At 46.2% G+C, this 23180-nt stretch overlaps 1 protein-coding gene across 1 annotated transcript in view; it reads right to left on the reverse strand.

Moving 5' to 3' along the window:
• PRSS12 (serine protease 12) overlaps positions 1–23180 on the reverse strand; it is a 63599-nt gene that overhangs the window by 21010 nt on the left and 19409 nt on the right. Inside the window, exons 2-5 of the mRNA XM_066384312.1 lie at positions 21887–22037; positions 12416–12594; positions 4935–5076; positions 2027–2223 (exon numbers count right to left, since the gene is read on the reverse strand). Of these exons, the coding sequence (XP_066240409.1) occupies positions 2027–2223; positions 4935–5076; positions 12416–12594; positions 21887–22037 (669 nt within the window). The remainder of the gene's footprint in view (positions 1–2026; positions 2224–4934; positions 5077–12415; positions 12595–21886; positions 22038–23180) is intronic.

Raw genomic sequence — 23180 nt, forward strand, 5'->3', positions numbered from 1 at the left:
GGCCTTACCTGCACCCCCACTTGAATTACTGTTATTAACCTGGAACACTGCTTTTAAGCACTCTACCCATCACAGATCCAAATGCAGAAGGTGTTTACTGAACTGACGCTAAGCTTGAGGACGGTTTTATTCACACTTAAAGTTAAGGTCCACAAGCTACCCTTCACAGGGTGGAAACAGGACCAGCCCCACAGCTCAGGACCACAGTGCCCGAGAAGTGAAAGGGCTTGATATTTTTTAACACTGCCATTCATGTGACTGTCCCATGATCTTCCCTGAATTCCCCTGTAAAGACGTGGGCCTCCATGACACATGGGAGACGAATGGTCCCTCTGGGTGGCTAAGCAGTAATGTGATTCTGGTCCAAAAGGATAGTTGGCTCAGACGTAACATTCTTCAGACAAATGAATAGACATATTACCAAAATGAGGCCCATGGAGAGTCACAATAATGACTCTCACATATTTTATTAATAATTATCACCCTCAGTGTTTTAAAATTTTAAAAATATATCCTTAGAATCCCAGAATTAAAGACGTTCAAGAGAACTGGGAAGACTGATTGGTTTCCCTGACCACAGGGTGCACTTAACCAGACTGACCCTCAGAGAAGTCAGGTGGCATTCACGTCATAACCAGAGCACTCTGCCACCTGCTGTGCCGATGGCACGAGCCTCAGCAGGCCCCTCCATTAGCCAGACACCTGCTGTCTGGGCTGAGAGGACCCACGTTAGCAAACAGGTCCGACTGCCCTGGGCCCCTGGAGCCCTCACTGCAGACCTGGGAGATCAGGGACCCCCCCACAAGCAGGCGGACAGAGGCAGGAGCACAGGGAGGGCACAGAGGAGCGTGCCCAGTGGGGTGCAGGAGGCACTGTGTTTCTGCTTGGCCAACACTGGGGAGTGTAGCGAGCGCCAGCACAGATTAGAGCCCAGTGAGGAGCGGCCGTGCGTGGGACCGCATACACACCCACGTGGTCAACACTGTGTGGTCCACAAGTCCTGCCATTCTGTAACGTGACGATTTCAGCTTCACTGTCTCACAACAGGACATGGGGGGGGGGTGGACTGAACCCCGAGGTAAGCAGCGGGGATGCCTGTTGCTGAGTGAGCATCAATTCACAGAAGGTACATCACACAGAGACGTCACGTGCGATGTGACGCACAGAACCATATGGAAATGGAGAGCAGAGCTGTGGGGTGTCCCACACGGCTGTCTTACTGTCTCCCCGTGATGGTTCAGTCTCCCCGTGATGGTTCACTACTGTCTATTCTGCCCTCGTCCGACACCGTCTGCCAAGGACCTGGAGGTGCTCTCTGCTCATCAGAGCACCTTTATCCATCACTATCTCAAGACTCAGGTGAGCTGGTTACCCTTTATTCACCCACGAGGGTGAACCGATTTAGAAGTGGGGGATAATGAAGGTCCTGACATGTTGCTAGAGCAACAGTGTCAGAAAGGCGGGGAGCCGCTCACTCTAGTTAAGCCCACTTAGGATCCCATGGGGAGGATTCAACAACCCAGGCCAGGCCGAGCACCTGTGGCCAGTGATGGACAGGACCTGAGGGCCGCAGAAGTGCGCTGTCGGGGTGTAGAGAGAGCCAGCGCTGCGCTGAGCCCATCTCTGATGAACAAGTCATGAGGCTGGGTGACGAGAATCGGAGGGGATGGGCAGGAGTGGGAGAGGCTGGGCAGGGGTGGGCAGGGCAACCTCTGTCCCAGCTTTCAGACGCACGTGACCACACACATTTTCAGTGAGCAGCCTGGCTTCCAGGTTGAGGAAAACAACTTTAGGAGTAGCAATTCTGTAACACTGGTGGAAAGACTCAGGAGTGTGTGTGTGTGTGTGTGTGTGTGTGTGTGTGTGTGTGTGTGTGTGTGTGTGTGTGTTAATGCAAATTACTGGAAATGAGGGCCCTGTGGGAACTAGACTAGAAGGTCAAAGGTGAGAAGTGCTTCCCACCACGGACCAGCGGACGGGGCGCCACAGCCCCGGAATCGGGGAGCTGAGAGCAGCGGGTCCTCACCCAGAGATGGCTTGTGCCCATCGCCGCTGGGGAAGCAGGCCACGGCGACGTCCTCCCGGTGGCTGCAGTCATGTTGTCCCCACTGCGGCCGGAAGCATTGCAGGACGCTGGTCTCTCTCCCTGAGCAGCGGACGTCATCCAGCCAGATGGGCCCCATACTCCCTGCATAGTGGTCCACGGAGGCCTGCTTGCCGTACCTGCGGCAGAGAGATCAACGCACACAGAAAGCCGCATGGTCTCCCCTGTCCCGGGGCCACAGCACATAAAACAGACAAGCTAAGTGTCAGCCTTCAGAGGACAGTGCTCTTCCTCTACCTTGAATTCCAGTCTAAGCAGAGCTCGCCCCTTCATGCACTTGGATCATCCTGACCGTGTTTGGTTCAGTGGATAACTAACGGACTCACCCTCCCTCCCTCTACGGTCTTGTGTTCTGCCGCCAAATTAGCCCACCAGCCAGAGAGAATGCAGACAAAGAGCTAAACCTCAAATTCCCAGGCACACAAATACCACCGGGAAGCAGGGAGAGAGAATGCTGGCCTTGCGTGGGCCCCAGACGTGCCTGCTGACCACACGGGAGCTCACCGGCTTGCTAGGCCTCTCTGGTACCCTTTCCTCCAGAAGAAAAAGTGGGGTGTCTCCCAGTGACCCCTTGAGCACCACACCCAACCCAGGAGGGCGCCTGGACCCCAGCCCATCAAAATCAGAACAATGATCTCAGCTTTTCTTTATAAAGCTATACAAACTTCATTTTTAAAATTTTTATGAATATTTTTTGTTCCAATTTACTTAATTGGTAACACTGCTACAAAAACTGAAACAGATGATAATAAACATACATGCTGTGGAAATAAGGATGATCTGCAAAGTAACACTTGGTGACTGCGTCGGTCTGTGCCTTCCTTTGTCCTTCCCCCACTCTATTCTGTTCTGTAGCCCCGCACTCGGGAGGTCACCATGCAAAGCTGTCTAAGGCACCTTTCAGTTCTGAGAGTCTATGTAACCAAACTCTTCCCCCTAAATGTGGACCTTGTTACTATTTCTGTACTAAGAACACATTTTCTGTCTGGTGTGAATCTCCCGAATTCTTTTCTCATGCACTTACTTATTAAATTTTATTTATCAAGAGTAACATTGTAACCAACTCAAACAATGAAACTTTTCATTAATACGTCAAGGCCTCCTGTTTGCTAACTGGTCCAGTCTCGACTAGGAAACTACTTAGCCCACTCTCCTCCACACAGCTACCACTTTCCGCTCACACCCCTCTGTGTCCAGCACCAACCCGGTCACCACCTGTCCACGTCCACCACGTGCAGGCCCCAGGGGTCTGTCTACAACCCAACTCCACTTGCACAAAGAAACCCAGACTCAGCCTTTTTCGCTCCAAACCCACACGCTCTCTTACAGACCCCCAGATAAACTGAAAGCAAGTGCCTGTCCTAACACAGCCACTCAGAACCTTTAAAAATGGCAGTGAGAACATTTTAGAACAAGTCAGTCCTGGTGGCGCTATAGATGCAAAAACTCAATGAATATGTGAAACAAAATAAATAGGTTATGGAGGAAAAAATCAGCATCACTCCATTGTTTATCAGGAAAAATATTAAAATAGTAAATAAAAGTGTTTATGAATTTTTCTAAATCTGTGAAAACGGCAGGCAGTCCTTGGTCTAATAGATTTACCTAACGATGAAGTGACATTTACTAAGTGCTTCTTATTGAATAAATATCATTATTTATTTGGCTGGCTGGTATGTTATACCCCTTTACCCAATAATTATAACTATACAGCCCACAAAAATCCAAAATATTGGGCAATTACATGCATTTATAGCTTCATGATAGCAGTATTTATAACAGAAACAAACTAAACTGAGCTAAATATTAAGTAAGTCGTGAAAACATTGACTGGAAATTATGCTGTCATTAAAATTTATGACTGTAGTAAAACAAAGGTAAAAGTAGTACAATAAGATATCTACTCCAAGAGCTATTATAGAGTTATACGTTCAATTTATATATAATAATGATGGTATAAGAATGGCAACATTGTAGGTAATTTTCATTGTCTTTCTCTTTCAGAGTCTCACTAATATTTTATATAACTTTTACAAATTTAAAAAATATATGTTAATCATAGCCATGCCTATTTGAATGAAAGTATATCTTTAAAGTTTAACGAATATTTGCACTTAGCTCCATCTCAAGCTGAAATGAAATAACTTTGGCCAGTGTTTCAAGTATGACAGAGAAGGCTGGACAACAAGACAGACAGAAGGGGCATTCAGGAGCTCCACTCAAATATGAGCCCAAAGCTGCCATGTGTGGACACTCCAACCCAGGTCTCTGCTCTGGAACACACTGTGTGGGGGGCACGAGATGTGCTGTCCACAGTGTGATCCCAGCTCTTAAGAATCAGGTCAAGGGTGAGTGCCAACGGTCATCCTGTGACAAGAAAGCTTTTTTTTCTCAAATAAAGTGATACTTATCATCACATTCTAAGAAAGGAATAATGTAACCCCCATGCATTTGAGGCGGGCTTTCCTGTAGCGTTGGACACAAAGACGTCAGAACTCAGGATGGGGACGCGTCAGAACAAAACAAGTATCCGAAGCATCAGTCTCCCTTGGACAGACCCCAAGAGACACAAATGCCCCCCTGGCTCCAGCCAATCACTCAGGAAGTGGGGCGGTGGCTGGAAGGCTGAAGGGGGTAAACAGCAAGATTGGCTCTTTATCATGGGAGAAAAAGTAACTTTTCTATTCCACACGTCCCTGTATAGGGGGCAGGTAGGCGTGCAGGCGACGAAGAACACACATTTGTGGCGTCACAGAGATTACAGGCAAGGACAGAGCAGACTTCAGAAATCTACCTGGGCCTCTCGCTGCCTCCCACCCCGGGATCTTACTTCCATCCCAGCTGCCGGCACACCACGAGCGTGTTCAGCTCGGTCCAGCCGTCATCGCAGACGGTCCCCCACTGTCCCCTGTGGTAGACCTCCAGGCGGCCCTCGTGGCTGTCCTTCCCACCTGCCAGTCTGAGGACCCCGTCTGTGAGGAGGAAGAGACACAAAACACTGAGCAGAACAATTCTCAAAAACAAGCAAAACAACATTTCCATGTCACTAGAAATACCAGCCTATTTGGGTCCCTCTCGGCTTTCTGTTAAACTTATGTTAGGACTGCTCTCATGACCCCCAGTCTTTGGATAGTTCCTACGTGTGACCTAACACTTCTCTGCCCTAACGTAACACTTCTCTGTCCTAACAAAACAGCCTTTCCGCTTTATTTGAACTCTTATTCTCTGAGTAGCAAAACACATCTGATGTAATTCTTTTTTTTTTTTTTTTTAATAAATTTTTATTAATGGTAATGGGATGACATTAATAAATCAGGGTACATATATTCAAAGAAAACATGTCTAGGTTATTTTGTCATTAAATTATGTTGCATACCCCTCGCCCAAAGTCAGATTGTCCTCCGTCACCCTCTATCTAGTTCTCTGTGCCCCTCCCTCTCCCCCTAATTCTCTCCCTCCCTCCCTCCCATGTCCTCCCTCCCCCCACCCCTGGTAACCACCACACTCTTGTCCATGTCTCTTAGTCTCGTTTTTATGTTCCACCAATGTATGGAATCATGTAGTTCTTGTTTTTTTCTGATTTACTTATTTCACTCCGTATAATGTTATCAAGATCCCACCATTTTGCTGTAAATGATCTGATGTCATTATTTCTTATGGCTGAGTAGTATTCCATAGTGTATATGTGCCACATCTTCTTTATCCAGTCTTCTACTGAAGGGATTTTTGGTTGTTTCCATGTCTTGGCCACTGTGAACAATGCTGCAATGAACATGGGGCTACATGTGTCTTTACGTATCAATGTTTCTGAGGTTTTGCGGTATATACCCAGTAGAGGAATTGCTGGGTCATAAGGTAGTTCTATTTGCAGTTTTTTGAGGAACCACCATACTTTCCTCCATAATGGTTGTACTACTTTACAGTCCCACCAACAGTGAATGAGGGTTCCTTTTTCTCCACAGCCTCTCCAGCATTTGCTATTACCTGTCTTGTTGATAATAGCTAATCTAACAGGGGTGAGGTGGTATCTCATTGTAGTTTTGATTTGCATTTCTCTAATAACTAATGAAGCTGAGCATCTTTTCATATATCTGTTAGCCATTTGTATCTCTTCCTGGGAGAAGTGTCTGTTCATGTCCTCTTCCCATTTTTTTATTGGATTGTTTGTTTGTTTGTTGTTGAGTTTTATGAGTTCTTTGTAAATTTTGGATATTAGGCCCTTATCTGAGCTGTTGTTTGAAAATATCATTTCCTATTTAGTTGGCTGTCTGTTTATTTTGATATCAGTTTCTCTTGCTGAGCAAAAACTTTTTATTCTGATGTAGTCCCATTCATTTATCTTTGCCTTCACTTCTCTTGCCATTGGAGTCAAGTTCATAAAATGTTATTTAAAACCCAGGTCCATGATTTTAGTACCTATGTCTTCTTCTATGTACTTTATTGTTTCAGGTCTTATATTTAGGTCTTTGATCCATTTTGAATTAATTTTAGTACACGGGGACAGGCTATAGTCGAGTTTCATTCTTTTGCATGTGGCTTTCCAGTTTTCCCAACACCATTTGTTGAAGAGGCTTTCTTTTCTCCATTGTGTGTTGTTGGCCCCTTTATCAAAGATTATTTGACCATATATATGTGGTTTTATTTCTGGGCTTTCTATTCTGTTCCATTGGTCTGAGTGTCTATTTTTCTGCCAATACCATGCTGTTTTGATTATCGTGGCCCTATAATATAGTTTAAAGTCAGGTATTGTAATGCCCCCAGCTTCATTCTTTTTCCTTAGGATTGTTTTGGCTATTCGGGGTTTTTTATAGTTCCATATAAATCTGATGATTTTTTGTTCCATTTCTTTAAAAAATCTCATAGGAATTTTGATGGGAATTGCATTAAATTTATATATTGCTTTGGGTAGTATGGCCATTTTGATTATATTTATTCTTCCTATCCAAGAACAAGGAATATTTTTCCATCTCATCGTATCTTTTTCGATTTCCCTTAACAATGCTTTGTAATTTTCATTATAAAGGTCCTTTACATTCTTTGTTATGTTTATTCCTAGGTATTTTATTTTTTTTGTTGCAATCTGAAGGGGATTATTTTTTTGAGTTCGTTTTCTAATATTTCATTGTTGGCATAGAGAAAGGCTATGGACTTTTGTATGTTAATTTTGTATCCTGCGACCTTACTGTATTGGTTTATTGTTTCTAATAATCTTTTTGTGGAGTCCTTCGGGTTTTCGATGTATAGGATCATATCATCAGCAAAAAGTGATACCTTTACTTCTTCTTTTCCGATATGGATGCCTTTTATTTCTTTGTCTTGTCTGATTGCTCTGGCCAGAACTTCTAGCACCACGTTAAATAAGAGTGGAGAGAGTGGACAACCCTGTCTTGTTCCTGATTTAAGGTAGAAAGTCCTCAGTTTTATGCCGTTTAATATGATGTTGGCTGATGGTTTATCATATATGGCCTTTATCATGTTGAGATATTTTCCTTCTATACCCATTTTGTTGAGAGTCTTAAACATAAAATTGTGTTGTATTTTATCAAAGGCCTTTTCTGCATCTATTGATAAGATCATGTGGTTTTTGTTCTTTGTTTTGTTGATATAGTGTATTACGTTAACCGTTTTGCGTATGTTGAACCATCCTTGAGATTCTGGGATGAATCCCACTTGATCATGATGTATTATTTTTTTAATATGTTGTTGTATTCGGTTTGCCAGTATTTTGTTTAGTATTTTAGCATCTGTATTCATTAGAGATATTGGTCTGTAGTTTTCTTTCTTTGTGCCATCCTTGCCAGGTTTTGGTATGAGGGTTATGTTGGCCTCATAAAATGTGTTTGGAAGTATTGCTTCTTCTTCAATTTTTTGGAAGACTTTGAGTAGAATAGGAACCATGTCTTCTTTGAATGTTTGATAGAATTCACTAGTATAACCGTCTGGGCCTGGACTTTTATTTTTGGGGAGGTTTTTAATAGTTTTTTCTATTTCCTCCCTGCTGATTGGTCTGTTTAGGCTTTCTGCTTCTTCATGACTCAGTCTAGGAAGGTTGTATTGTTCTAGGAATTTATCCATTTCTTCTAGATTGTTGTATTTGGTGGCATATAGTTTTTCATAGTATTCTACAATAATTCTTTGTATATCTATGATGTCTGTGGTGATCTCTCCTCTTTCATTTTGGATTTTATTTATTTGAGTCCTGTGCCTTTTTTCCTTGGTGAGTCTTGCCAAGGGTTTGTCAATTTTGTTGATCTTTTCAAAGAACCAGCTCCTTGTTTTATTGATTTTTTCTATAGTTCTTCTGTTCTCTATTTCGTTTATTTCTGCTCTGATTTTTATTATCTCCTTTCTTCAGCTGGTTTTGGGTTGTCTTTGTTCTTCTTTTTCTAGTTCCTTAAGGTGTGAAGTTAAGTGGTTTACTTTGGCTCTCTCTTGTTTGTTCATATAGGCCTGAAGTGATATGAACTTTCCTCTTATTACTGCTTTTGCTGCATCCCAGAGATTCTGATATGTCGTATTTTCATTTTCATTTCTCTGTATATATCTTTTGATCTCTGCGCTTATTTCTTCTTTGACCCATTCATTTTTTAGAAGTATGTTGTTTAGTTTCCACATTTTTGTGGGTTTTCCCCCTCTTTTTTGCAGTTGAATTCTAGTTTCAAGGCTTTATGATCAGAAAATACGCTTGGTACAATTTCAATTTTTCTAAATTTGCTGATATTGTCTTTGTGGCCCAACATATGGTCAATTCTTGAGAATGTTCCATGTACACTAGAGAAAAATGTGTACTCTGTCGCTTTGGGATGAAGTGTCCTGTAGATGTCTATCATATCCAGGTGTTCTAGTATTTCGTTTAAGGCCACTATATCTTTATTGATTCTCTGTTTGGATGACCGATCTAGAGCCGTCAGCGGTGTATTGAGGTCTCCAAGTATGATTGTATTTTTGTTAGTTTTTGTTTTAAGGTCAATAAGTAGCTGTCTTATATATTTTGGTGCTCCTTGGTTTGGTGCAAATATATTAAGGATTGTTATGTCTTCTTGATTCAGCTTCCCCTTAATCATTATGAAATGACCATTTTTGTCTCTGAGTACTTTTTCTGTCTTGTAGTCAGCATTATTAGATATGAGTATTGCTACCCCTGCTTTTTTTTGGGTGTTGTTTGCTTGGAGTATTGTTTTCCAGCCTTTCACTTTGAATTTGTTTTTATCCTTGTTGCTTAGATGTGTTTCTTGTAGGCAGCATATAGTTGGATTTTCTTTTTTAATCCATTCTGCTACTCTGTGTCTTTTTATTGGTAAGTTTAATCCATTTACATTTAGTGTAATTATTGACACTTGTGGGTTCCCTACTGCCATTTTATAAATTGCTTTCTGTTAGTTTTGTATCTTGTTTGATTCTTCTCTTTTGTTTTTCTATCATTTGTTTTTGTTTGTTTGTGTTCCATACTTCTTTCCTCTGTTGCTACCTTTTTTAAGTCAAGTGTTTTTGTGGTGGTTTTTTCAAGGGTGGTTACCATTAAGTAATGAAAAGGGTACCTACCATATTCATTGTAGTACCCTATCTTATGCGTATTTCTGCACTTCATCGTCCTTTGCTACTGTTAATCTCCATCCTCTCCCCCCTTTTTTCCTTTGTTGTCACAGTTTAAGTTTGGTTTTATTGTGTTCTTCTTGGAGCTGTTACTTGTGATGTTGTTTTCTTTTGTTCTTTGAATCTGGTTGGAAAACCCCCTTTAGTATTTCCTGGAGTGGGGGCTTTCTGCTGATAAATTCTCTCATCTTTTCTGTATTTGTGAATGTTTTTATATCTCCTTCATACTTGAAGGATAGCTTTGATGGGTATAGTATTCTTGGCTGAAAGTTCCTCTCTTTCAGGGCTTTAAATATTGGGGTCCACTCTCTTCTAGCTTGTAGCGTTTCTGCTGAGAAATCTGATGATAATCTAATAGGCCTTCCTTTATATGTTGTACTCTTCTTTTCCCTGGCTGCCTTGAGAATTTTTTCTTTGTCATTGGTTTGTTTCATCTTCATTATGATGTGCCTTGGAGTGGGTTTGTTGGGGTTAAGAAAACTCAGTGTTCTGTTTGCTTCTTGAATTTAAGGCTTTAGTTCTTTCCACAGGCTTGGGAAGTTCTCGTCTATTATTTGTTTGAGTATATTCTCCATTCCATTTTCTTTCTCTTCTCCCTCTGATATACCTATTATTCTTATGTTATTCTTTCTGATAGAGTCAGACAATTCCTGTAGGGCTTTCTTGTTTTTTATTATTTTTGAGTCTCTTTCTTCTTCTCTCTGTTGTGCCTCAAGTTGTTTGTCTTCTATTTCACTAATCCTATCTTCAATCTGGGCTGTTCTGTTAGCTAAGCTTGTTACCTCGTTTTTCAGCTCATGAATTGAGTTTTTCATTTCTGTTTGATTTGTTTTTATAGTTTCAATTTCCTTGGTAATATATTCTTTGTGTTCATTGAGTTGTTTTCTGATCTCCCTAAATTGCCTTTCTGTGTTTTCTTGTATATCTCTGAGTATTTTTAAGATTTCTATTTTAAATTCTCTGTCATTTAGCTCCAAGGCTTCCAATATGTTAAGTCTTTTCTCCATAGATTTTTCCACATCTATTTGTGTTACCTCTCTTTCTTTTGTATCCATAATATTCGATTTCCTCTTTCTTATTGGCATCTGAGGGTGGTCTTGTTGATATCACTAATTAGAATTAATAAAGAGTAAAAACACAGGCGCACTCCTTCTGCGGCTTGAATGAACGTCCCTGCGGTAATTAACTTCTTTCAGTTTGTGTGGAACTCCGGAATGCTCCGAGGATAAATTTTTCTGTTTCTAGTTGATAAATTTGTTGTGATTTTGGGGAGATCTGTCGGACGCGCTGCTCACGGCGCCATTTCCGTGACGTCACTAATCCACATCTGATGTAATTCTAATGTAGCTATTTAGACTTCTCTGAATTAAATGTATTTGGGAAATTTTCCTATGGCTTCAGTCTCCCTAAGTCTGAGCACTAGTAATTGTTTAAACTTAAGAAGAAAACATAACAACTCAGAAGTAGTTCAAAATTTTAACTGCAAATGAAAAGATATAGAAACATGAGGACAGAAAAGGCCACCCCGGCTAGAGCGCAGGCGGCCTCTGGAGCCCATAAGTCATTCCTTGGGGCTCGGGATTGTGAGAGCCAGAGCACACGTCTTTCCCTGTCCTTCCACTGCTAACACAGACCTGGACTGGAATCTCAGGGACTCAGGGAACAGTAATTCCCAGATAACCCTCCAAAACGCTTCTAAGAAAATGCACGATACTGCAAATTTACCCCTCCCCCCAAAAGTAGATCGAAAAGCCATTTACATCCAAAATAAGCCAAATACCCCCAAAATGGAACATATATATCATCTTGGGCAAAAGTCATATATTTCACCAATCTCTGAGATCGTTTTAAGCAAAAGTGGGTCTCTTAGCAACAGAAGGATGTGTTAATGGGACCCTTTCCCATCCGCAGAGTGCTGGGCCCGTCACCGCAACAGGAGAGGAACATGTCCAGGAACGTGCAGGGCTCCATTCAGCCTCTGGGGGCAGTCTACATGCCTACCAGGCACAAACATGCTTTCTGCTAGCAGCATAGAACCACGTAAAGAAAAAGGTATATCTTTAGCATTTAAAAAAAAAATTTCTTTCAAAGAAAGATTAAAACCCCCAATTTTTTCTTTGAGTTCTTTACTATGGAAACAATGGCTCTGTGATGACCCAACTTCCCTCAATGCCCATTTCCCTCTTCTGTCCAGGATACGTGCGTGTGCACACACGCACACACGCATCCTGCTCTCAGACACGCCCTCGCACAGCACGTGGCGCGTGACGTGCGCTGTGGTCTGGGAGAAACGGCACAGAGAGCACACTGAGGCTGACTCGGGCTAACACTGCGCTGAGCGGAGAATGCTGCTTCAGCAGCTGGGAGCGCCCAGGGAGGCAGGACAAGTTCATCAAGGAGTGGACTCGAGCCGTAACACCGAACATCGGACACTTACTACCATCACGGCCTGAGTCTGATCACAGGAACTATATACTGCTACAAAGCCATGTTCTAGTCTAGCTCTGTGGGACTGTACACCCGTTCAATGAAACACTCAGAAACATCTAGGAGAGGGAGACAGTGTTTCAATATGCCATTTCTGTCAGGTTGTTTGTTTTCCACCTGGCATGTTTACGTTTGCGTTCATTTAGGGACGTATCTAATTTGGGAAAAGGGGAGGATGGGAAGCCCAGGACACATGAGTGGCGCTGGCAGGGGCGCGGGTGGCGGGCTTACCAGTCAATGGGGTACAGGACACGCCGGCGTCCTCCTGGTGGCCGCAGTTGTGCTCTCCCCAGCCGCTCCTGGCACACTGCTCGATGGACAGCTCATTGCCCGTGCAGCGCACCTCGTCCAGCAGCACGGGGCCAGACCCTTCCCCGAATCGGGCGCGATGCCATGCCTTGGCGATGCCGCTGCACAAGACAGGAAGTCTGCGTCAGGCCCCTGCAGCCTCACTTACTGCGTCTGCTCCCGGGGAGAAGGCAGTGACAGCTCACCCGTCACCCAGGGGTCGCAACGCCTGGCCACATCTCCTTTGTTGCTCTTTACACCCCTGACCATGACAAATGTTCCAAAGACTACTGACTCTGCCCCAGTACTTCCTCCCTTTTTTCCGTTAGCAGCAGGACCCCAGACCTTTGGGAGGACAAAGGCCGTCCAGAAGAAAGCCGCGTGCCAGCCCCCCCCCCCCAGCTGCTGTAAAGCGGACATAACACACCCGGCCTCATGTTAACACCCATGCCCAGCTCAGGGGCAGCAAGCGTATTCCCTCTGCTCGGCCACCCCCGCCCTCCTGCCCAGTGTCTTCCCCTGCAGACCAAGTTCTATTTAGCTACAAGTGTCACCTGTCACATCCCCTGCCCTGCTGACCCCCAGGCTAAGGTGACCCTGGAGCCTGAGAGGAGCCTTGGGCCGCAAGGAGCCAAATGAAGAAGATAGAACCACACGCAAGTGCGAGCCAGACCAGTCACAGGGCCGCCAGCCCGGCCCCCACCGCGGCCTCTGCTCTCTGCTGGGGATAGCACTGAACTCTTGTTTGGGCCACGGCTAGTTCCAGTCCTCCCTCACGGCCAGACATATCTCTGATAGAAACACCCCTTCACTCAGATGCTCTGTTCTAAGGTTACTGCTCCCACAACGCAAAGCGACAGTGCCTTCTAGAACCCAGATTCCAGGGACGAGACTGTGACTGCCTGTCACAGGGACGACAGCCTCTGGACATGGCACCGCAGCTCCCTGCAGCCTCATGGTTTGGAGGCTCGAGCATTTATGTTTTGGCATATCTTTCGATGACGCTGCATCTATGCCCCATTATCTTAATTGCCCTTTTCTCATAACAAGACAACTGTCTTGAGAATTTGCCACCAAAATACATCAAAGGGAAAGAAAAAGTGTGCCAAGCACACTGCTCACAAAAGTTAGGGGATGTTTCCAAATGAAGATGAAGTAATAAAAGAAAAGCAGCATTTGACTTTTTTTAAATTAAACAAGAACATCAGAAAAGCAAAGGACAAGTAAAAAAAGTTGTTTGATTATGCAGATGAGATGCAAAACCAACTTTGATTTCCTTGGTGAAAACACACTAGACAAAAGGCTGAAAGTACTGGAGTGTCTGCACAGCCCCTGGTCCCCTAACGTTTGTGAGCAGTGTTCTCAAACCCCAGAAATGGTCAAGCCTGGAACAGCAGACTCCACGGTTAAAGAGGCACTCGCCTGACTCATTCTACCAGATGCTCTCGAAGTTTCTCTTGAGAGAGCATGTCCAAAACAATCTGAAAGTTAAACACTTTAAGCATCGTTAAAGCAAATACTGGTTCTGCTGCCACCTGGCCCACATTCTGTTTCAAGGGCAGACAGGGTGCCCACCGGAAGCGTCAAGGAATGGGTGGAGGAGGAGGGGAAAGGGAGCGGAGAGGAAGGGCACTAGGGCGAGGGGTATTGTGGTGGAGTTAAAATTTCACAATTTAGAATCCTGATACCTGAATCCCCAGCTGATGGTTGTTGTACAGTGGACGCTGAGGAGTCTGCCCCAACAAATATTAAAGACTAATACCTACAGCAAAGGGGATAGATTTCAAGGAAAAAAAAAAAAGAAATCCTAACAAATGATATTGTCAAAATGACATAATCCTGTGAGTGAATTTGTCCGCTTTGCTAAGGGAAATACAATGGCACAGAGAGAGAGCCATTTCTGGTCTTCCGGAAAGAATGGATTAAGGTTTTTCTTGTTTGTTTTTTGTTTTTACTTACTGATTTCGGTGAGAGAGGAAGGGAAAGAGAGACGGGAACATCGACCTGTTCCTGCATGCGTCCTGACTGGGGATGAGACCGGCAACCTCTGTGCTACGGGACAATGCTCTCACTGACCGAGCCATCTGGCCATGGCATGGCTAATATTCTGCTAATAGGATTCTTAACTGTCAGAGTTCAGTGGTTTCGACGTGGGTCTGTGTGCCCACAGGAGAGCTCAAGTGACATGTAAATGTCTGCACTTACTGACCACAACACGGGTGGGTCTCTCCAGCTGGGTCTCTGCACAGGGACGGAGACTGGGAACAGGTCCTCGTGCCAATCTGGGCTCTCCCTGTCACAAGCCAGGTGACCTCAGGGAAGTCACTGAAGCCTTCTAGGCATAAGACACTTCTTTTAAACACAAAACAAAGCTTTTTTTAAAAAAAAATAAGGAAAGCATGTATGTCACTAGGAAGAGACTTTTTATACCAAAATGGTCTTGTAATGGTGGTCTCTAAGGTAGTGAAGAAATTAAAATGTTTTAAAAGTTACTCATAGTAAAAAGACCCCCACTTCCGAAAGAAAACCTTTGCATACACATTTACACCAATGTGAGCAAAGGGAACAGGGAGCACCCACTGGAAACGGGCACCGGACGGTGTGGTTTCGCAGGCCGATGTGCCTGGTTTGGGGAGGACAGAACTCTTGGAGCCGCAGTCAGAGACCCGCGGCCCCCTTCCCTGGAGGGCCAGGCAGGGAGCAGGAAGCCCGCGCTGCGGTCCAGAGCAGAGACAGAACGCCAGTCCACAGGCAGGGTTGCGACCACCCCCCCCCCCCCCCCCCCGCGCGCACCGGCATGGCCTGGGAGCGAAGAGTCCTTCTCGACACTATGCAAGGCTGGGGAAACTCAAAACAAAAATATATACAATCTGTGACGTGTGAAAACCCCAGGGATCTCAAGTGTCACGGTCCAGAAGTCCTGCCTCACTGGGACAGAGCTCACTCACGCACAGCTCACGGTCTGTGGACGCCTTTGCACCGCAGAGCCCCAGCCAAGAGCTGCAAACTCTCGAGTCTTCACTGTCGGGCCCTTCACAGTCCATCGCAGACCCCCGCCCGTCCGGAGGAAACTGACTCATGACGGCAAACACTGGAAGCGGACTCAGAATGCTGAAGGCCAGAGAGCAGGGGAGACTGAACGCTGAGCTGGCGCGGGGCAGCCAGACAGGACAGCTGCAGGAGCAGGAGGTTAACAGCTTCCTTGGACTTCTGCCCTGGATCAACGCTCGGGAAGGAAGAGATTTGTTTTTAAAAAATGTCGGTGGGTACAATTCATTGAGCCAGGATTAGGTGCTATAAGAACACCAGGGACCAATATGAAAAAATATAAAATTTGATCCCAAATGCATAACAGACATCAAAATAGATTCCAGATGGTTCAAAGACCTAGATATTGAAAGGAAGAGGGGAGGGGGAGGGAATGGAGAAAGGGAAAAGGGAAGGCAGGCAGGCTAACAGTTACTAGAATAAAAAATAGTTTTTATAATCTTGGGGATAAGATTCCCAGGGCCAGATTAGAAATGACACTTATAGGGCAATATGAGAAACCCAGAGGTCAGGAAACAAAGACTAAAAAAGTTAAATTTGACCGCATATAGATTTTAAACGCCTGCATAGTAAAATGCACCTTCATAGGATCAAAAGGCAAACCAACAATCTGGAAGAAGTAACTGAACTATATAACAGCAACCAAAGAGGAAAAAGAAACTCCTAGTACTTAGTACTAATAATAACATATTATTACATTAAGATGAAATACAAAACAACCAATACACATAAAAGAATAGGGCAATGGCAAAGGCCAGGCTCATCACACAAAGGAGTATCCCAGACCACTGATTGTGTGGTAAGATGCACAACTTCACAGTGGACAAATTAAAACAGTAACAAGGCCTTCTTACCGACCCATTTTTAGAGACTCTAAAGAGTAATGTCATCTCCACACAGTATTTAAGCTAAGAGGTAACAGACTCAAGCCTTTTTATTCTCAAGAGATAAATAACAAACCAACCCAAAAATCACCCATTGGCTGAGAGCGACTCTAGATGGGCCGGGCAGAGTGACTTGAGATACATGGTATTTAAAGAATGTTACGGATTATGTACCTACGCTGTCAAAGACCACTGGGTGTTTTATGTTTTTCCTTATGTATTTCCATATTTTCCATTGTTTAAAAACATGATTTTAATGGTCACAAAGAATGTTTAAACTAATCAAAAAACACAATAAACTTGAGAAAAAAAAGCATTAGGAAACTATATACAATGGAACACAAACTACTATACGTTTTCTAGCTAAATTTCGAGGTCATTACAATGAAGATTTACACATGCACACAACCCTCAGCCAGGCCCTGGCATTCCTAGTGTCCCAGGCGGTCTGGCTTGTGGGGGACTTTGCCCTGAAAGAGGCTGTGGCCCTGGGACAGCCACATGAGACACATGTGTGTGCAAGCCATGTGCCGTGTGACTGGTAACGTCCTGTGTTCTCTGTTCTTTCTGTGGAAATGGCCAGCCCCTGCCAGGCCCAGAGGCTCATTCGTGGTGACAGCCCCACGCAACCCACTTTCTGTCCCTCTGGACACAGACGGGGTCTGTCGAGTGGGGGTGCCCTGACATAACAGTGAGCTACCACCTCCTGTGGAGCTATCTGCCCGACAGAATAGCAGTCCCCAGTGCACACGGAACTGGTTCTCGGTCTGATCCATATCCACAGCATTCCTGAGCCTGTTTAACTGGTCAGCTTGTATCGGACAAAGTAACCAGCACCCTCTGAGGAACTTAGCCTCCCGGCCCAGCAACTACTCTGAAAGGGCGCAAGTGAAGCAGTTCCGCCTGAAAAGGCAAGACAGTTCTTTGCTTGGTTATAAAAGATGGGTCCTTTCACTGCCCATGCCAGTTTGTGACACTTGTGGTTCGTGGATGAAACAGCTCATCTTTAACACCCAGCACCCTGCCTTTGTCTCTGGAGAGCAGCCCCCACCTGCAGGCCCGCCCCGGATGCGCCCTAAACTCTCCCAGCGCGCTGGGCACCAGGAGACAGCGCCGCACGTCCTGACACGGCCCACCCGCCCTGTAACCCGTGGCGGGGCGGCCCTCTCCCCACTGTCCAGGTGTCACTGCCCAGGTTATACAGCCTGCCGCCAGCCTGCGAGGCTGCCTGGCTCTACAGCAGACTCCCGGACACACCGCTACCTCCCAGGCCTTTTCAGTGCGGGCCCGCTCCTGGCACCTCAAATATGCTCTACCTGAAATGTATTCTTTTCTTCCAAAAGTTAACTTTTCTTTCTCGGCTTCCCTATTCCTTTCAGCCCTGTATTGTATCCATTCTTATTAACACATGGCCATTCTGCAAACAGTGTAATATAAAAGAAAACAATCTTACAGTGGGGATCATGAACCTCACGACCAGTGTGACTTCTGCACTCCGGGTAACCTCAGAGGGCCTACCTTCCTCACTCGTTAAATAAGGTCTCTTTCCTGCTCAATAATTCCACAGACCCAGCAATCTTCATGGTAAGTTTTATAAAGTATTTTTTAAAATTAGTGAACAATAAAAGAAACTTTTTATAAAAAAAAAGCAATTTGTACCAGAATTTTTATTCTGAGCACTCAATAATATGGTTTTATATGATAATTTTATAGCAAAAAAAACCCTAAGAGGGAAGAAGTGTTCAAAATTTTAAAATTCCTATGCAAATTATGTCACAGCTACACAATAGAATATGATGTCACAGTCCTAAACTATGCTTTTAAGAGTTCTGGAAGACACAAGAAATGCTTGCACGTCGGCGCATGAAATGGAACGCTAACGAAAACGCCCCCCTCCATCTGCAGCTCCACGGCGCTTGGACGCGTCCCCAAGTTCCATTGTCTAATGCCTGCCGGCCTCACTTCCTACACTCCTCTTCCTCCAAGACCTGGGTTAATCACATTTCAGTATGCTAAGTACAGTCATTTCTCCTGTATTCAGGAAGCCTGCCAGCTACCACGGTCTACAGACACCATTAAAAGGTGAGGGTCAACACAGACAGCATCTCACAGAGACCCTGTAGCCAGCACTGCCAGAGGCATGACGTGGCTTCCCTCTGGGAACTTGGCAAAGCTAGTAAAACTGAGGAGGGCTTCGCTCAAGAGCCAATCGTAAATGCAGACAAGAAACAATTATTCCATCAGCTATCAATCTTGTGCCATCCAAAACCATTCACCTAAAGGGACTGTGCCTTTAAGTGAGCCAACAAATTCTGGAGGAAGAGCGCTCGCAGAATATTGTTTTCATGCAAATTTGTGAGAAAATGATAAAACCAAATGAGAAAGGCAGATGGACAGCGTCAGCCCAGAGCCTCAGAGCATGAAAACGAGTGAGACACACATCTCACCGAACCAGGAGCGGTGGCTGTGTCAGCGGTGTGAGGCCTTCGTCACCACGTATATTTGGAGATATTTTTGCTCTGAGTCACTTTTCCAAACACAAAGCCCTCATGCAAAAGACAGCAATGAGCTAATGTGTGAGAAAGATGTAAATACGTGTAGACACACGGGAAGAACCCCCACGGTTCAGCATTCCTGTGCCCTCCACATGACGCCATCTGTGCCCCTTCTGGTGCCCTGGGCTGCTGTGTGTCAGTGAGGTCTCCGCTCAAGCGCTGTTTATGTGAGGGAAAACATCGGCTCTCGAGAAAGAACTCTACCGTGTAACACAAACTGTCAGGATCACTTCTACAAAGCTTGCCTTTTCCCCATAGAAATATATTAATGGTAAAAAGAAAAAAGAAGTCGTATGGCTTAAATGTAATCCATATTGTAACTGGTAATGTTAAATATGCTTTAACTTTTTATACCCTCAAAATTCTTAATACTTTCAACAAAGATACAGGTTTCTCAGTAACTAACGTGAAAATCAGCTGATGCCCAGTGAATACACATATGTACGCATTAATTAGAGTGTTTTGAAAACAGGTGACTCATAGATACAGCTATGTACACAGAAGTTCTGGATAGAGGAATGGTGTTGGACAATCCCAGCACTAAATGGTCAGTTTACTCTGTATGTTTAATAACATCTTTCACCTATAACAGTCCCGCATTAGACCACCCTCAATAGCCAAGGAATCCAGTATTGTATACTTGTGGTACACACTAAGTCTTTATCGACACTGAACTCTGTACAACAGGAAACACATCACAGATGATGGCACCTGTGAGAGGCTGCGTGCCTTCCCTCACCCCAGGGGTTCTCAGGGCAGGTGCCTGCTTATCGCCCTGCACCATGCTGACTCCAGCAACAACACCCGCACATCTGAAGAAAGCTGGTCTTGAAATTGACATCCAACCAGAATAGTTTCAAAATCTCGTCTTAAAATTATAATGATTAATACCAGTGCTCTCAGTAAAAACCAGCTGGCCCTTCTCCTGACACGTCCAAAGAAAATGGTCACTGTGGTCATCCCAGCACAAGGAACACCGCTGCGGTGACAGGTGCTGCAGACTCTGACTGGCTGTGCTTGTTCCCACGCACAGGTGACTGGGAGCCAGTGCTCAGCCCAGGACCAGTAGTGGGGGTGGGGAGGGTGTGACTTCCCACGGAGGATCAGGCCAACGCCACCTCTAGCCCATGCTCAATCTCAGCCTCACTGGGGGTGGGGAGGGGGCAGGGGAGGGCAGCCCAGAGCTGCTCCATGACTCCTGACGGGACGCATGAGACCACATCACCTCTGATGACCTCCAGCCAAAATGCCTGCTCTGGCCTAGTCAACTCTTTAGGCCTGGGCTCCTCAACAGGATTTCAAGGCCCAGAGGAGGAAACACAGTGGCACCAAAAGAAAGAAATAGACAAATGCAGGAGGTGGGATGATCTCCAGGACAAATGGTTTGGGCTCCTCAACAAGTCAGTGCCATGGGGACAAGGGTCCATCTGGGTTAGAGAGCCTCGAGGGCTCAGCACTGAGACTAGATGCACGACCCAGCCAGGACTGAGGTCTGCTCTAGACTGAGCCCATCAAGGGCATAATAGGGCAGTGGCGGGACTTTGAACAGGATGGGTGTCAGAGTGCCAAGAACGATGACCAGTTACCTGTGATGAGGTAATCAGCCTGCGCAGGACCACATTCTTGTTTTAAACAATAACCTCTGAAGTACTCAGAGGTATCATGTCGATGTTTTACTTTAAGACACTTAAATATATCGCCCTGGCCATTTGGCTCAGTGGTAGAGCATCGGCCTGGCATGCAGTAGTCCCAGGTTTGATTCCCGGCCAGGGCACACAGGAGAAGCACCCATCTGCTTCTCCACCCCTCCCCCTCTCCTTCCTCTCTGTCTCTCTCTCTTCCCATCCCGCAGCCAAGGCTCCACTGGAGCAAAGTTGGCCCAGGCGCTGAGGATAGCTCTGTGGCCTCTGCCTCAGGCGCTAGAATGACTTTGGTTGCAACAGAGCAACGTCCCAGATGGGCAGAGCATCGCCCCCTGGTGGGCATGCCAGGTGGATCCCAGTTGGGCGCATGCGGGAGTCTGTCTTCTGCTCCCCCCCCCCCCCCCCCGGCTTCTTACTTTGGAAAAATACCCAAAAAAATTACTTCAATATAAACACAGGGTTTTCAAAAAGAGTTGAGTGATTTGTAAAAACAACTGCAAAAAAACAAAAAAACAAAAAAACGAGCACAGATGGTTTAAGCTTTGAAAATGGACACAGTGCCTCCTCGGCCAAAACGTGCACACAGAGATGCCTCCCCTGAGCGGTAATGAAACAACCTCAGACTAAAAGGAAAGACCCCATTTTAAAAGCTCCCTTGACAGAATGTTGGAGAAGCCTTCACTCTCATTGTTCTGAGGCTCAGAATCACCAGAGAGGGACCCAGCAGGTCTAGAATCATGACCCTCCCATCCCAGGAGAGCTCCCATGAAGGACACACAGGAGAGCCCCCACGAAGGACACACAGGAGAGTCCCCACGGAAGGCTGACATCCACGTGGTCTGCAGGCACGAGCTTCCCCTCCCTGCCCCAGTGGGGTCACTGTGTTTGTACAGTAAACCTCCTTTGCTCTACACAGACGCCTAACGGAACAGGAAGCAAAGGTCAGAAGGTCAGACACTCTCTGGGAGGTAGGACACTGGCCCAGCAGTGGTTCCGCTGCATGACTGGCAAGTGGGCGTGCTGAGAGCAGTGTGAAGGCCGCTGGCGAGAACCAGCGCAGGCTCGGGCCCCCGGGGACGGGAACATGAAGGCCACGGAGGTCAGCTGAGACAGGGAGACAGCAGGGGACAGCTCCGCAGGGAACCTGCAGCCCAGCACGCAGGTCAGAAGCTGGCTTTTCCAGTTGTTCAAGGACAGGAGCACTTTGAACACAGCGCCCACCTCTGGGGACAGAAAGCCTCACATGGGAACAGAGCAGAGCAGAACAAGGACAGGAAGACCAACCTGAGGCCCAGCTGCCTGCAGACCACTTCTGCGTCCGCGTCGTCCCACTGGTCATCGCAGACGGTCCCCCACTGACCGGCACGGTAGAGCTCCACGCGGCCCTCACGCACGCTGCTCCCACCAGCAAGGCGCAGGATGGGGGACACTGGGCCTGTGCCATGGGAAGCAAAGACAAGTAACCACACGTGGAACAGAGCCGTGGATGAGGGCTCTCCTATCCTGTTCTCATTCCCAATGATGAAGAAACATTGATCAAGCCACTGTAGTGACAGGAACACACACACACACACACACACACACACACACACACACACACCTACGTTACGATCATCTCAACCAATTAAAATACCCCAAATTGAATTATATGTGCACAAATGGCTCTGAAGAGAAAGCAGTCTAAATGCATCTTTCCCCAACAACCTCAGAAACCCAAAGAGACACTCAAAGATACCGCTACTAGAAGCACACTGGATTTCTATGGTGGTGACACTGGCTTTACCCCAGTCACCTGAGCATTGGCAACCTGTAGCTATGGAGAAAGGCAGGTGTGCCTGCAGCACTCTTGTTTTCAGTGCAGAAACATTGTAACAGGTGGAGGACTTCACGGCCAGCAGCCGTGTTTCAGAAATGACACTGAAAAGCCCCTTGGCCAGAGTCAGTGCATGTCACAGCTTCCGCTAAGAACTACACTCCGCCCACTGCAGACGGACCGTCAGCCCCGTGCCCTGACCTCGCTCCTGTCACCTTCTGAATTCCTGTCAGCTGTGGGCCTCAGTCATAGCCATCAGCCCACTGTCCTCCTCCATCTGTCCCTGTAGCCCCTGCAGCAGGGCCTGACCACAGTCTGTGTGCTTGCTGCTACTTCCGCCTGAGGTAGTGTCCCCACAGGTCCTCCCAGGCTGACCCTGCTCGTTGTCTGCCCTCAACTGCTCGCTCAGTCCTGCTCCACAAGCAGTGTGAGGCCCCTGCCAGAGCACAGTGCCGCCAGGTGCTGTGGGGTGTTTGTTCATGGGCTGCCGCAGGGCCCTCGGGGCACTCATGGGGCCCTGTAGGATGCTCAGGGCACTCACGGGGTGCTATGGGATGCTCAGGGGTGCCGCAGGGCACTCACAGGGCATAGTGGGATGTACAAGAGGTTCAGAGCCAGAGAGCGCACTCAGCATGGGGGTGGCCATGGCCTCTTCTCTGAAGATGCTGGGGGCTGAAGGGCATTAGGATGCTGGGACTTCAGGAGGTGGCGAGCAGGTAGCCAGGATGGGCCACGGCCCAGCTGATACTGCATGTGCCTGGGGGT

Source organism: Saccopteryx leptura, chromosome 1 (assembly GCF_036850995.1).
Source record: "Saccopteryx leptura isolate mSacLep1 chromosome 1, mSacLep1_pri_phased_curated, whole genome shotgun sequence".
NCBI lineage: Eukaryota > Metazoa > Chordata > Mammalia > Chiroptera > Emballonuridae > Saccopteryx > Saccopteryx leptura.